The sequence below is a fragment of the Nycticebus coucang genome, chromosome 20 (genome assembly GCF_027406575.1).
Source record: "Nycticebus coucang isolate mNycCou1 chromosome 20, mNycCou1.pri, whole genome shotgun sequence".
NCBI lineage: Eukaryota > Metazoa > Chordata > Mammalia > Primates > Lorisidae > Nycticebus > Nycticebus coucang.
Genome location: NC_069799.1, coordinates 60,272,228 through 60,286,518, shown reverse-complemented (window position 1 = coordinate 60,286,518; position 14,291 = coordinate 60,272,228). Strand labels below are relative to the sequence as shown.

The following is a 14,291-nucleotide window of genomic DNA, read 5'->3' as shown; positions in this document are numbered from 1 at the left end:
ACTTACTCTGAGAAGGGTGTGTGTGAAGTACCTAAAATATCCTTTCCCATTAGTCACTTACCTTCTGGGAGTAGCAGTTGAGTCTGGGCTGCAGTTTTTGGAGCCTGAGGCTGCCGGTGGGAGGGAAAACCCCTGAGATGAAGGGTCTTCTTGCCACGTTCTGCTTTGACTTCTGAGATTCAGTAACTAACCCTGTCCAAGGGCCCACTCCCCTCAGTCAGGGTGTTCCTCGAAGAGGTTCCAGTGAGCTCTGTAGCGGCTTCTACTCTAGGAGATTTTCCTGTATCTTTCACCAGGTGCCTGTTTGCTCCCTCTCCACACTGGGGGTGTTGTAAGAATTCCCAGGACTTTTTCAACTTACTCTCTTGCTTCTGGGGTAGGGTCAGGAGCCATGCCCCAGCTTTCTGTTCCACCAGGACTTTCCGAGATTTAGATTCGTTTTAAAAAAATCCTAACCACTAGACTCTGATGTGGGACTAAGATTTAATTTACTTGTCTAAACTAACTTCCTTCCTTCCTTCTTTTCTTTTTTATTTATTTATAGACAGTCTTGCCCTGGATAGAATGCCATGGCGTCATAGCTCACAGCAACCTTGAACTCCTGGGTTCGAGTAATCCTGCCTCAGACTCCCGAGCAGATGGGAGTATAGGCACCTGCCACAACATCCAGCTAATTTTTCTAGTTTTAATAGAGATATGGTCTCACTCTTGCTCAGGCTGGTCTTGAACTCCTAAGCTCTAACAATCTTCCTTCCTCAGCCTCCTAGAGTGTTAAGATTAGAGGTGTGAGCCACCACACCTGGCCTGTTAGCTGCTTTTGATTTTGTTTTTGTCTTAAAACACATACAAACTGTAGTTTTTTTATTTGTAGGGAGTTTTTATTTATTTATTTATTTATTTATTTTTGGTTTTTGGCCGGGGCTAGGTTTGAACCTGCCACCTCCGGCATATGGGACCGGCACCCTACTCCTTGAGCCACAGGTGCCGCCCTAGTTTTTTTATTTGATTAGGAGAGTAAGATTCTGACAGTGCCTCCTTCCACCATCTTAACCCCACAGGAAGAGAATCTATTTTTAAGAGTCCATTCCAGAGAATTCTTGCAGTCAGCTATGTTCGGGCACACCTGTGCCAGGTGACCCAGATTGGGGCAGTGTCTAGAACTGACAGAACTCTCCTTCGTTTAACACTACACCGTGCATAAATTTGCCTTCTGGTATTTTTCTTTCTTTTTTGGCCGAGGCTGGGTTTGAACCTGCCACCTCCGGCATGTTGGACAGACGCCCTACTCCTTGAGCCACAGGCGCCGCCCAGCCTTCTGGTATTTTTCTATAATGGAGAGAAATGTCTTTTCCTCATTGAGAATGCTGTGTTTCCATTTGGCGAGGCCATTGTCATTGTGACTGAGATAGATGATCTTTCTGCTTCTCTCCCAGATGTGTGACAGCAGAGAGGAGGGGGTGGATGGAGACACTGTGAACATGTGTGTGGTTTACCCCACAACCCCCGCACAGTATTTCCACTTGCTTAGAAGACAGATGGTCCGGAACTTCAGAAAACCCCTCATCGTTGCTTCTCCTAAGATGTTACTCAGGCTCCCTGTAAGTAGAAAAAACGGGCTTATAAGCCTTTCTCCTTTTGTCAATCTTTATACTCCATTTCTCTCTACTTACTATCTCTAATTATATTTCTAATTTACAGAAACATCTTTAGAGTCTTAATTGATTTTGCTGCTTCTTTTATTTTTTTAAACCTTTTAATACTACCAGGAAATATAGGTAGCTTTTAATTTCCGTTGTAATGGAAGATAGACTAGAAGATGTTGTCACACAGTTGTCCTAGCCTGAGTAGAAAGGACTTTTCATTATCAAGTTTTAAAGTTCAAATAGTTTTCACACTACTATGTTGATATACATAGTAGCAAGTTGGGGAATTTAAAATATTTGGGTGACAATGAATGGTATTATTTATGGTCCTTTATTAAGATTTTTTCCTTTAGGCCAGGTGCAGTGGCTCACGCCTGTAATTCCAGCACTCTGGAAGGCGAAGGTGGGTGTATTGCTTGAGCTCAGGAGTTTGATAGCAGCCTGAGCAAGAGTGAGACCCCATCTCTACTAAAAATAGAAAAATTAGGCAGCGCCTATAGGTCAGTGGGTAGGATGCCAGCCACATACACTGAGGCCCGAGCTTGCTAAACAACAGTGACAACTGCAACAAAAAAATAGTCGGGCGTTGTGGTGGCTGCCTGTAGTCCCAGTTACTTGGGAGGCTGAGGCAAGAGAATCACCTAAGCCTAAGAGTTTGAGGTTGCTGTTGACCTGTGAAGCCACGCCACTCTACCTAGGGTGACATAGTGAGACTCTGTCTCAAAAAAAAAAAGAAAAGAAAAGAAAAGAAAAATTAGCCAGGCATTGTGGGGAGCATCTGTAGTTCTAGCTACTAGGGAGGTTGAGGCAAGAGGATCACTTAAGCCCAGGAGTTTGAGGTTGCTGTGAGGTCTGATGATACCATGATGCTCTACCCAGGGCAACACAGTGAGACTATGTCTCAAAAAAGAAATTTTTTTTTTCTATTCAATGGTTTATCCCAGGCAGAGTCCTGTTTTAGTAAGCATAAATATTATAATATATCTTACTACTGCAGTTCATCCTAAGGGTATATTTCCTCCTGGTTTACGTAAGTATTCAGTGCACAGTGTATTTTTCAAATCACAAAAATATGCTAGTTTTTATGTGGGAGTGTTCAAGATATTTAGTGCTAGTAAGCATATGTTTATCCCATCTGCTATAATTATTTTCAGGTTCATATGAGAGTTTTAACTAGGATTAGCATTTAAAAATTTACGTTATTTGGCTGCAACTGCTGAAATAAAATAAGACATTTTGCCATTTAAGAATGTTTTGGGGGCTTGGCACCCGTAGCTCAATGGTCAGGGCGCCAGCCACATGCACCAGGGCTGGTGGATTTGAACCCAGCCACGTCCTGCTAAACAACAATGACAACAATAGCAAAAAACCTGTAGTCCCAGCTACTTGGAAAGCTGAGGCAAGAGAATTGCTTAAGCCCAAGAGTTTGAGGTTGCTGTGAGCTGTAATGCCATGGCACTCTACCGAGGATGACATAGTGAGACTCTGTCTCAAAAAAAAAAAAGAAAGAAAGAAAAGCATGTTTTTGGCATGTGGTGGCTCACTCCTGTAATCCTAGCTTTTTAGGAGGCTGAGGCAGGAGGATCCTTTGAGCTCAGGAGTTTGAGACCAGCTTGAACAAGAACAAGACCCTGTCTCTACTAAAAATAGAAAAATTAGCCAGCATCCTGGTGGGCACCTGCAGTCTTAGCTACTCGGGAGGCTGAGGCAGGAGGATCACTTGAGCACAGGAGTTTGAGGTTGTCATGAACTATGATGGCATGGCATTCTATCCTGGGCAACAGAGTGAGACTCTATCTCAAAAAAATAAAATAAATAAAATAAAAAGAATGTTTGTGCTGCTCCCAAAGGTTTTAGAGTGTACCTTTGGGATGGAGGGGTGCGGAAGAAAGCTGGCAGTGATTTGCCGCAATCCCTTGTTGTTTGAAGCAGTTCCCGGCATTTGGAAGGAAGCAGGGAGGAACTGATCCTCAGGGCCAGCACTTTCGTGGCCCTGGAATCAGTGGCTCCTTAAACTTAGTACTGTAGGTATCTTACTTGACCCATGCTAGCCCCAGCCCTAGTGACTTCATGTAGTCCAGACCATGGCAGTGGTCTTTTGTAGTAATTTACTGATTCTCTCTCTCCCAGTGTTCCTGCAAAATAACCTTGTGCACTCTGAGGTGGCCTCATGAGTCTGTAACAAGTATTTCTTTAAACTGAGCTAGTTAATCAAATTTATTTTCATCACAGAAATAAACACATACTGTTCCTAACTCTACTGACTGAACAGGTTTCACTTATCATTTAATTACAGTCAAAACCTAAAGCAGAAATAATTGCCCTGGCTTCGCTGTTTTGGTTTTCAATATTAATTTTGTAAAATGTTTCTAATTCCAAAAAATTGAGCTATGTTTTTTATTGATAATAGATTTGTATGATCAAACTGAAATTTCAATTCTTAAAATTCTGTGACACTGGACAAAAGGCAATTTTATGTAACCTCTGAAACATAATTTCACTCTGATGTACACAGAACTGACATTTTTTGGAGAAATGCTGCTTTTAAGAGGAGGTGTGTGTGTGGTGTTGGGTAGAGCTCTGACCCTCTGTTTTGCTGAAGCCCTCTTCGCGGTGAAAGCACCCTCTCTTCCTCACTGTCGCCAGCGGTGTGGCTTCTTCTCCCTTTAGGCGGCTGTGTCAGCTCTTCAAGAAATGGCACCAGGAACAACATTCAAAGTGCTCATTGGAGACTCGTCTGTGGATCCAAAAAAGTAATGTGACGTGACTCCTCCATCTTCATACTCTGTGGCAGAAGTTTAATCAGTGGGAAAATTAGTTAGGAATCTGAAATGACTGAAATTCTCCTTTCCTCCGATTGAAGTCCGTAGTCAGTGGAGTAGGAGTTGGAGAGTGTGTGGAGAGGGACCTTCGGAGGCGTGTGTGACTAAAGAAGGGTGGCCAGGGCACGGCGTGTGACTGAACCCAGTGCAAAGCCCCCGCCTCTTCCTTAGCGAGGCATTTCAGTCTGCACTGTGATCCTTCTCTTCTGACCCCATTCTTACTTTTATGATTTCTCCCTGCCCCCATTGCCTTCTTTCTCCCCAACAGGGTTAAGACACTGGTGTTCTGCTCTGGCAAACATTTCTATGCCCTGGTAAAGCAGAGAGAATCCCTGGGGGCCAAGAAGGACACCTTTGCCATCATCCGCATAGAGGAGCTTTGCCCCTTCCCCCTGGACTCTTTGCAACAAGAGCTGAGCAAATACCCGCATGTGAAAGGTGAAGTCTTGTTCCGCTAGGGTTCTCTGGCTTTCAGATACTGGAAGCCCAATCAAATGAAAAGCTATTTCAAATGAAAAGAGGTGGCCTGAGAGTTATTAGAAAATTAAATCTCTTAACTGTAACCTGGGTTTTATGAAGAAAAAAAAAACAAACGGACAGACAGAAAATTAAATCTCTGCTCCGTGCCTGTGGCTCAAGCGGCTAAAGCACCAGCCACATACAGCTGAGCTGGTGGGTTCGAATCCAGCGCGGGCCCGCCAAACAACAATGACGGCTGCAACCAAAAAAATAGCCAGGTGTTGTGGCTACTTGGGAGGCTGAGGCAAGAGAATCGCTAAAGCCCAGGAGTTGGAGGTTGTTGTGAGCTGTGATGCCACGGCACTCTACCCAGGGCGACAGCTTGAGGCTTTATCTTAAAAAAAAAGAAAATCAAATCTCATGTACCAGGCGCAGTGGCTTATGCCTGTAATCCCAACACTCTGGCAGGCTGAGGTGGGTAGATTGCTTGAGCTCAGAGATTCCAGACCAGCCTGAGCAAGAGCAAGACCCTGTTTCTACTAAAAATAGTAAAACTAGCCAGGAGTTGTGGTGGGTGCCTGTAGCCCCAGCTACTCAGGAGGCTGAGGCAGGAGGATTGCTTGAGCCCAAGAGGATGCTGTGAGCTATGATGCCACAGCACTCTGCCCAGGACATAGAGTGAGACTCTGTCTCAAAATAAATAAATAATAAAATAAATAAAAGCAGACAAATTAGCTGGGCATTGTGGTAGGTGCCTGTAGTACCAGCTACTCGGGAGGCTGAGGCAGGAAGATTGCTTGAGCCCAGGGGTTTAAGCTTGCTGTGAACTAGCCTGACACCACGGCACTCTAGCCTGGGCCACCGAGTAAGACTGTCTTAACAAAAAAAAGACAAAAAAAGAAAATCAAATATTGTGGAAACTGAAGATAGGAAAAACGCATGATGAGAGCCAGTGCCTCCATCCCTCTCCTGGTGTCCCTCAGCCTGACAATCTTTCATGTCTTATCTCTCTCTCTTTTGCAAGAGTTTGGGGATTATTAATGCTATACTTTCATTTATGAGAAATACAGTATAATTCTAAAAGACAAGCATTTCAAGAAATGGAGTTAGAGGCTGGAATATTGGCTGTCCCTATTCATCTTACACAGAAATTAACTCAAAATTGTTCATAAACCTAGATGTAAAACTATAAAACTCCTAGAAGAAAACAGGAGAAAAATCTTTGTGACCTTGTGCAAAAGATTCTTAGATATGACACCAAAAGCACATTTCATAAAAGAAAATTTGAACTTCATCAAAATGAAAAACTTTTCCATCGTGAGAGGCAATGTAAAGAAATAAAAAGAAAAGCCACAAACTGGGAATAAGTATTTGCAAATACATGTCTGACAGAGTGCTATATATTATATAAAGAATTCTCAAAACTTGATGGTAGCTGGGACTGCTGGTGACACTCCAGGGGCTAATACAGCAGGAGGATCTCTTAAGGTCAGTAGTTTGAGACCAGCCTGAGCAACAGTGTGAGACCTCATCTCTACAAAAAAGAGAAAAATTAGCTGGGTGCTGTGGTGGGTTCCTGTAGTCCTAGCTACTCGGGAGGCTGAGGCAGGAGGATTGCTTGAGCCCATGACTTCAAGGCTGCAGTGAGCTATGATCAACGCTACTGCAATCCAGCCAGGGCAACAGAGTGAGACCCTGTCTTTAGAAAACAAAAAAACCCCAAAACAACAAACTGATAGTAATCGAATCCTGGGGAGGATATAGACCAACTGGAAGGAAACCTCACACAAAGCACATTTTATAATAAAGCACTGGATATCTCAGGTGGTTTATCGATTACTATACTGAAAGTGAAAAACAAGATGGGCATGTGGCTGGGTACTTGAAATACTGTTTCTATTGAATGTATATCGGTTTCGTATCCCTGTAAAGTCAAAAAATTGTAGGTTGAACCATCATAAATTGGGGACAGTCTATATGTTTGCTTGAAGTGTGGAAATGAATTTCTTCTTTTTCAGATCTGATTTGGAGTCAGGAGGAACCTCAGAACATGGGTCCATGGTCTTTTGTTTCTCCAAGGTTTGAAAAGCAATTGGCCTGCAAGGTAATAGCTCTTTCTTGTGGGGTGTATGTGTGTGTGTGTGATTTCTCCTGGAGTGCCAATAAATGGGTTTATCCCCTCTTACCAGTCTGGATGAACTAAAATCTTCTTAGATAAATTAAAATAAACAAATCTAGTTTTAGCTTATTGCTATAGAAGAAACTACTGAGTGTTCATGGAGCTGTGTATGTGTTCATAACAGTATCACGTAAAAAAACAAAGATTTGTACTCAAAAAAAGTAAAAGCACAGTGGTTCATGCCTATAAACCCAGAACTTAGGGAGGCCAAGGTAGAACCCAGCTTGGGACATTTAATGATACCCAGTCTATAAAAAAAATAAATAAATAAAATTATTTGGGTATGGTGGTACACGGCTACAGTCCACGCTACTGAAGAGCCTGAGGCAGGCTGATCATTTGAGCCCAGGAGGTCAAGGTCACGGTGAGTTATGATCATACCACTGTACTCCAACCCAGGTGACAGAGGAAGACCCTTTCCCTTAAAGAAAGGAAAAGAGAAAATCAGTGAGAAGAGTAACTGTGCTTGTGTTGAGCTTCTGTTCGGCTTTGATTAAAAGTCATTTCATTCACTGGATACTAGTTTGTTTGGCTTGACTCATTTTTACATATAAGTAGCTCTAATTAAGGAAACTCTAGAGCTAAAATCAACTGATAATTTCTTATGAATAGGACGAATTCAAGAACCTGTCTCACCTTCTTATGCCTGGAATTTAGTTAGTTGTTAGTCGTGACATGTATTTCCCGTCCAACCTATTCCGTGTAACTTCTTTTTCCAGACATGACTTATGGTTAAGGTAAGAGAAGTCCATGTCCCTTCTTAATGAAACTGAGCTGAGCTCTGATTAGTCAAAATGTCATTTTGTTTCTTCCCTGCTGTGATGATAGCTCCGTCTTGTGAGCCGTCCCCCTTTGCCAGTGCCTGCCGTGGGGATTGGCACAGTTCACCTGCAGCAGCATGAGGACGTCCTCACCAGGACCTTCACCTGATGACGACTTTTGGACAACTACTACTTCCTGTTAAGAAAACTATCCTAAAAAGCAGGCCTTGCTTTTTATGAAATGACTGTATTCCTCTAAGATGTTGGGATGGATATGAACAATTTAATTGGGAATAGTTGAAACAATCAGGGGAATAGGTTATAAATACATAAATATAAGCAGTGAATGAATCCTTGATATTTCTGTAGAGCCATGGTCTGGTTAGATCTGAATGAGTTGGAGAACTAGGTCATTCTCTAGATGATTTCAGACTCTAAGTAATCATCTCTGACCAGGAAAAGTTCTTGAGCCTGAATTTACAGCTACATGTAGATGACCTCAGTGCTGAGTCTTGACTGGTTTGATGAATATCACTTTCATTAATTTTCCCTTTTCAAAGTCCTGTGATCACTAATATTTTATTTTATGTAAACTCACGTGCTATTTTCTCACCACTGTACAAAATGTTTCACCAAACACTAGCACAACCAGATTAAGACTATTCCTAATTTGTGTTCCTTAAGGTAGTAAGAAGTTTTACCCATTATCCAGAAATCTAGGTGCTATTAGATTTAAGTCTCTGGGTGTATGATTTTCTAGTGCTATAGTTAGCTAGAAATGAAATTGATTTGTGATCTATTTTGCTATAATCTGTCTCTCTTTTCAAATTGTTGTTGTGGTGACATGTTAACTGTATTTAGCCAATTTGGGTGTTTGATATGGGATTTCAGCCTCTGGTTAATCAGTCTTGCCTCTACGGGTCCCTGCTACACCATGATGTTTATTTATGATATTTGAAGAGCACTTTAACAGGGGATCCTTCACAATACCAGGTGCTTGGGGATTTCTTAGAGCTCACCAATCCAGCTCCTCAGTCTGAAATTACACCTAGCACTGGAAGCATCACTAAACAGCAAACCATGTGGCCCTATTTTACTCAGTGTTATGGAGCAGAGCCTCTGCCATCTACTGTTCTGGTGTCATTACAACTACTCCACAACTACCAGCAACTGGTCAAGTCTTTCAGAATCCCTGTTTGTATTGGTTGTGCTGGCCATAGCGGTAGATTTATGAGTCAGATCTTAGACGTGTGCTTTTTTTTAGTGTGTTGATTTAACGTTTCTATAGCATTGATGTCCTTTCTCTTCCTACAGACCTCAGTGCATCCTTCCTGTGACAAAGCTTATAAAATAAATCAAGTAATTTAGCACCACTCATGTAAATCAGGTAAATTACAAAGCTCTATTGAATGAGAGAAGTTATCAATATTGTATATTTAATTAGAAAAAAATAAAAGCACAATGTAATTTTTTCCCCTTAGGTCTCTTGGTTTCGTGAAACAAAAGTCTAAGAACAAATTGAGTTGGAAGATTAGGTCTGTCATTTTTTTTTTTTTTTTCAAGTTTAGATCTTTCCAAATTTCTTGCTAAATTTATACATCGCAAGTCTGTTTATGATTTCTTGTTACCTATTCTCCAGCTTGAACCATAAAATGTGTCTTGTGTTACGTTAATCCTCTTATTCTCAATAACTACTGGAATATGAATCACCATTTTAATTACCTTGCAGGAAAGGACCATTTGGAGAATTCTTGTCTGTATTATCCATCTATGCCAATGTCATGTCCAATGAAAAATAGAACTAAAATTGAGTATTCAATGAGTGGCAATATTAGCAACCATGAAAAAAATTTTAATTTTGATGCATTAGTAGTAGTAAAATTTTCCTTGTAAGAATTTTCTCAGTTTTATAAATACATGTTGTTTGGGGAAAATATTCCAAAGCATGGACTTATTTAGTGTGGCTGTATTACCTTTGAAATTTTATTACTTTAAAAAATTCCTTGACTGACAATAGAAACAGTTTCTCCTTTTCAAAATGAAGGAAATAAGGGCTTGCACAGGAAGAAAGTCACAGATTAAGAAGTAAGACTTTTGGGTCTTCAGTTTCTAAAAACTTCACCTACATTTTTCTTGGAGATTTTTGGGTATTTGGTTTTCATCTTTAGCTTCTCCTAGAGTCCATATGAAACTATCATATTTTGGGGAAATTTGGACAAAATGTTTATCTTCAATATTTATTAAACATTATTATATAAATTAATAACTCCTAAATTACTCTATAGAAATAGTAATTTTGCTAGCCCCCTGGGAGGCTGGGGTGGGTGAATTGCCTGAGCTTAGTAGATTGAGACCAGCCTGAGCAAGAGCAAGATCCCATCTATAAAAAGTAGTCCAGGCATTATGGTGGATGCCTATAGTCCCAGCTATTTGAGGCAAGAGGCTCTCTTTGAGCCCAAGAGTTTGAGGTTGTGAGCTCTACTGAGTGCAACAAACTATGACTCTGCCTCAAAAAAAAAAAAACAAAAAAAATAAAATAGTAATTCTGGCTGGGCCCAGTGGCTCACACCTGTAATCCTAGCTCTTTGGAAGCTTGAGGCGGGAGGATTGCTTGAGTTCAGGAGTTTGAGATCAGCCTGAGCAAGGGGAAAGACTCGTCTCTACTAAAAGTAGAAAAATTAGCCAATATGGTGGCATGCAACTGTAGTTCCATCTACTCAGGAGGGTCAGGCAGGAAGATGGCTTGAACCCAGGTGTTTGAAGTTGCGGTGAGCTATGATGATACATCTATACTATAGTCAGGGCGACAGAACAAAAGAAGAAAGGAAGGAAAGACGGAAGGAAGGAGGGAAGATAGTAATTCATTTTCATGTTTTATTTAAACCTGATACAACACAGTCTAAAGCAAACTCATTTCCCTGATGCCAATTATAAAATTAGCTAATTTTAGGAAACTTTTTTTTTTTTTTTGTAGAGACAGAGTTTCACTTTATGGCCCTTGGTAGAGTGCCGTGGCGTCACACGGCTCACAACAACCTCCAACTCCTGGGCTTCAGCCATTCTCCTGCCTCAGCCTCCCGAGTAGCTGGGACTACAGGCACCCGCCACAATGCCCAGCTATTTTTTTTGTTGTTGTTGTTGCAGTTTGGCCGGGGCTGGGTTTGAACCCGCCACCCTCGGCATATGGGGCCAGCGCCCTACTCACTGAGCCACAGGCGCCGCCCAATTTTAGGAAACTTTTATTAAACTTTTTTTAATGTTGTTTCCCTGTCTCTTCTCTGATGCATATGGGAAACCAGCCATAGTTGAAATAAAACAAGAAATGTCCCTTTAAAACAGAACAATTTATCAACTAACATTTTATTGGACACCTTTTCCATATATGGCACTGTTGTAGATCTTAGAAACATAGAAAAGCAAAAGATAAAAATCAAGTTGCCCTTTGTCCTTAATGGTGTAACAATATATTTGAGAAAACAAACCATTTTACACAGACAATGTTCTTGTACATGCTAAAACAACGTGAAAAGTCGAGGTACAGTGACGTTCCTGATAGATGTAGATTAGGTGGCATATTGTGGTTAGACAAGGAAAAATCCTGCATAGCATTTAGGGGTAAAATGGTTGAATAGTAATTTACAAAAGTTATCCAGAGTGTCAAAGCTTATTCCCAGGCTCTTGTTGAGACATGACACTATCTCAGAAATAGGCAGTAAAAAGAGATGCAGGATACTCTTTATTTTCTGTCAGTAAGATTTTCAATTTACTGCATCTTTATTAAAAAGACATTGTATTTGTAAAATTAGCTCACAATCTGAACTTTGTCAAATGAATTTGGCATTTCAGTTTTGAAATGTCAAAACTGAATTTAATTCAATCATTTTCAAGGTGACAAAGGTGACAATCCGTGGTACAAAAATTGAAAACACCCACCTCATCTAGAAGTTTACTTCTAGTAGGGGAAATTCGACAAGTATGAAAATGACTAGTACAAAGCAGAGTGAGGTAAGGATGGGTTCAAAGACTGGGAGATTATGATTGGCAGATTGGATTTTCCAAAACTGGCCACAGGGGTAGTTTGTGTCCCACATACGCTTCCAGAAACTTGATACACCCTCACCTACAGGTGGTGTCTGTTGCCTCTCCTTGAAACTGAGCAGGCCCTTGTGGCCGCCTCTACAAAAACAATGCTGTGAAAGAGGCTGGGTCACTTCCAAGGACTTCCCTTGGCACCTGGCTTCTATGTTGTGAGGAAGCCCAGGCCACTTGCAGAAGCCATATGGAGGCGTCGGAGCTGACAGCCAGCATCCTGCGCCAGGATTTGTGAGTGAGAGAGCATTGTCATCACTCAAGTCCCCAGCCCTGGAGCTGTCCTGGCTGGCAGCAAGCAGAGCATAATAAACCCGTGCAGCTCGGCGTAACGTGCACCCCCCTCCATGTATATATTTCATTCTTGGACATGAATATGAACATTAGCACAGATGCTTGGATTTGTTGATTACAGGTCATTAGTTAACCTTTGAGAAATCTCGTTTCAGCAGATGTCAGAGTTCACGTCAGGTTGCGGGGTTAAAAATAAATTTGAGGGCTTCTATGCCAATCTGAGTATCTTTCCTGCTATGAGGAGGCGGGTATTATTATCATTTTGCGGAGGTAGCCACCAGGACGCAGAGGAGGGGCTGGGATGTACAGCGCTGGCTGGTCTCTAAGACTGCTCTTCCCCTCAACACCACGCAGTCCAAGAAGGGGTAAAGGGAGACGAGTGTCCAGGGCAACGTTGGCCGCACAGGTCAGGAAAGTGGGTCCAGGACACTGCTCAGCAGGGGAGGGCGCCATGTGTTCTGGAGAAGATGGAGAAGGAGCGTAAGCCGTAGACAGGGGAGGAGAGTTCATAAGCCATTAAGCATACATAGTGCGTCACAGAATTTTACAAACTTCCAAGAGGTTACGGTAAGATGGAAGGAAAATAAAAGGCTGGTCCCGGCCGATCGGCTCAGTCGCAGGCTTGCGGGGCGCGCAGGAGGCCTGGGTAGGACACGGCGGGCGACAACACGACAGCTTCTTTAAGCCGGGCTGCAAGGCCGGATCGGAAAGCCAAAGCCTGGGCCAGGCATCCGCCTCCGCACTCCCGAACCCGGCGTCGGATCGCGATGCAGCCGGCACTGGCGGGTCAGCCCCGCCTCGCGGCCAGCCGCGGCGCAGCGCCGGCGGTGACCATGGCAACGCGGCGGCGGTCGGCCAACGGCCCGGGCCGGCTCTGAAGGAGGGGCGGGGCCGGGCCGCGCGCGGGTCACGTGGTGAGGGGCGGAGCCTGCGCGGGGCCGGTCGGAGCGCGTCGGGAGCCGGCGCCGAGGCCCGAGCCGCGGGAGCCAAGCGAAGGGAGCGTCGAGGCCGCCTCCCCCCGCCGGGCCTCCCCAGCCGCCGCCATGGGCAGTGAGTAGCGGCGGCTGGAGCGGGCTCTGGCCCGGGGCGCGGGCCTTCCCGGGCTGCGGGCGGTGGGGCCGGCACCCGCTTGGGATCGCTCAGCTCGCGGGCCGGGGATGCGCGGGCCGCGTCGAGCCGCTGCGGAGGGCGCGGGCCAGGGGCCTCCGCCGAGGCTTCTGCGGGCGAGGGCGGCCTGGCCGGGGCTGCCGCGGGGACTCGGACCCGGAGGCCGGACGTTCGCGCTCGTTAGGGGCGAGGGAGGAGGATGGTGCGGGGAGAATGCTGGTTTGGGGGCGGGGAGTTAGAGCACTGGGCTGAACCTGGACGACTTTTAATTTTTTTCTGGAGCTTAGGAATCTCTTATTTTTATGCCCCAGTCACGCTTATTTGGCATGTTACGTTGAATAAAGCTCCCTAACTCGTTTACTTAAATAAAAAAAAGTGGTGCGTTGCATGTGCTATAGGGGAGGCAAGGAACGCGTTGGTAGCGCAGCATTTTCCTGAAAACGTTCATTATGGTCCTTCTATAGCGTTTACTGAAAACCGTGTGAGGCTGTGCAAGGCCTTGTGTTACAGGAATCCTTTGCGGGCCCTTCCCCACTCACCGCACTTCGTACATTCACGTAGATACTTACATAGCTGTTCACGCGTTTGTTAGATGCATGGAAACTGCATGCCCAAGCCTTGCACCCAATGGCCAACTAGTGGACGTTTGGGAGACATTAGAAAGGAAGTAAAAAGACCCCAGGCCTAGAATTTACAGTACGTGTAATGGGTAATAGCCTGTGGCAGCAGAGTCGTTGCTACAACATGAATATCCCAATACAGATCATAAAATGCCAAGAAATCTGAAAGAGTCCCTTGGATTGTGGTGGCAAGGAAAAGAAAGTTCTAGGAAGTTTCCTAATGTGATGGATATTTGTTTTGCATTAGGTATACTTTTGTTAATTCCAGTTTACTTTCCAAATAGTCCAAAATGATACCTGGGTAACTAACACCTCTC

At 43.7% G+C, this 14,291-nt stretch overlaps 2 protein-coding genes across 4 annotated transcripts in view; both read left to right on the top strand.

Moving 5' to 3' along the window:
• DHTKD1 (dehydrogenase E1 and transketolase domain containing 1) overlaps positions 1-14,291 on the top strand; it is a 64,052-nt gene that overhangs the window by 46,118 nt on the left and 3,643 nt on the right. The window contains exons 13-18 of one of the 3 annotated variants that reach the window (XR_008376270.1): positions 1,434-1,598; positions 4,314-4,396; positions 4,734-4,903; positions 6,943-7,028; positions 7,932-9,251; positions 11,753-11,958. Coding sequence is in view for 1 of the 3 variants with exons in the window: in XM_053573020.1 (XP_053428995.1) it covers positions 1,434-1,598; positions 4,314-4,396; positions 4,734-4,903; positions 6,943-7,028; positions 7,932-8,033 (606 nt within the window). In the remaining 2 variants the exon portion in view is untranslated. Of the gene's footprint in view, positions 1-1,433; positions 1,599-4,313; positions 4,397-4,733; positions 4,904-6,942; positions 7,029-7,931; positions 10,404-11,752; positions 11,959-14,291 lie in introns of those variants that run through there. The other 2 variants (XR_008376269.1, XM_053573020.1) reach the window with 2 other exon arrangements.
• The window catches only part of SEC61A2 (SEC61 translocon subunit alpha 2), a 34,538-nt gene continuing 33,419 nt past the window's right edge, over positions 13,173-14,291 (top strand). Inside the window, exon 1 of the mRNA XM_053573022.1 lies at positions 13,173-13,297. Coding sequence (XP_053428997.1) covers positions 13,291-13,297 — 7 coding nt within the window. The 5' untranslated portion in view covers positions 13,173-13,290. The remainder of the gene's footprint in view (positions 13,298-14,291) is intronic.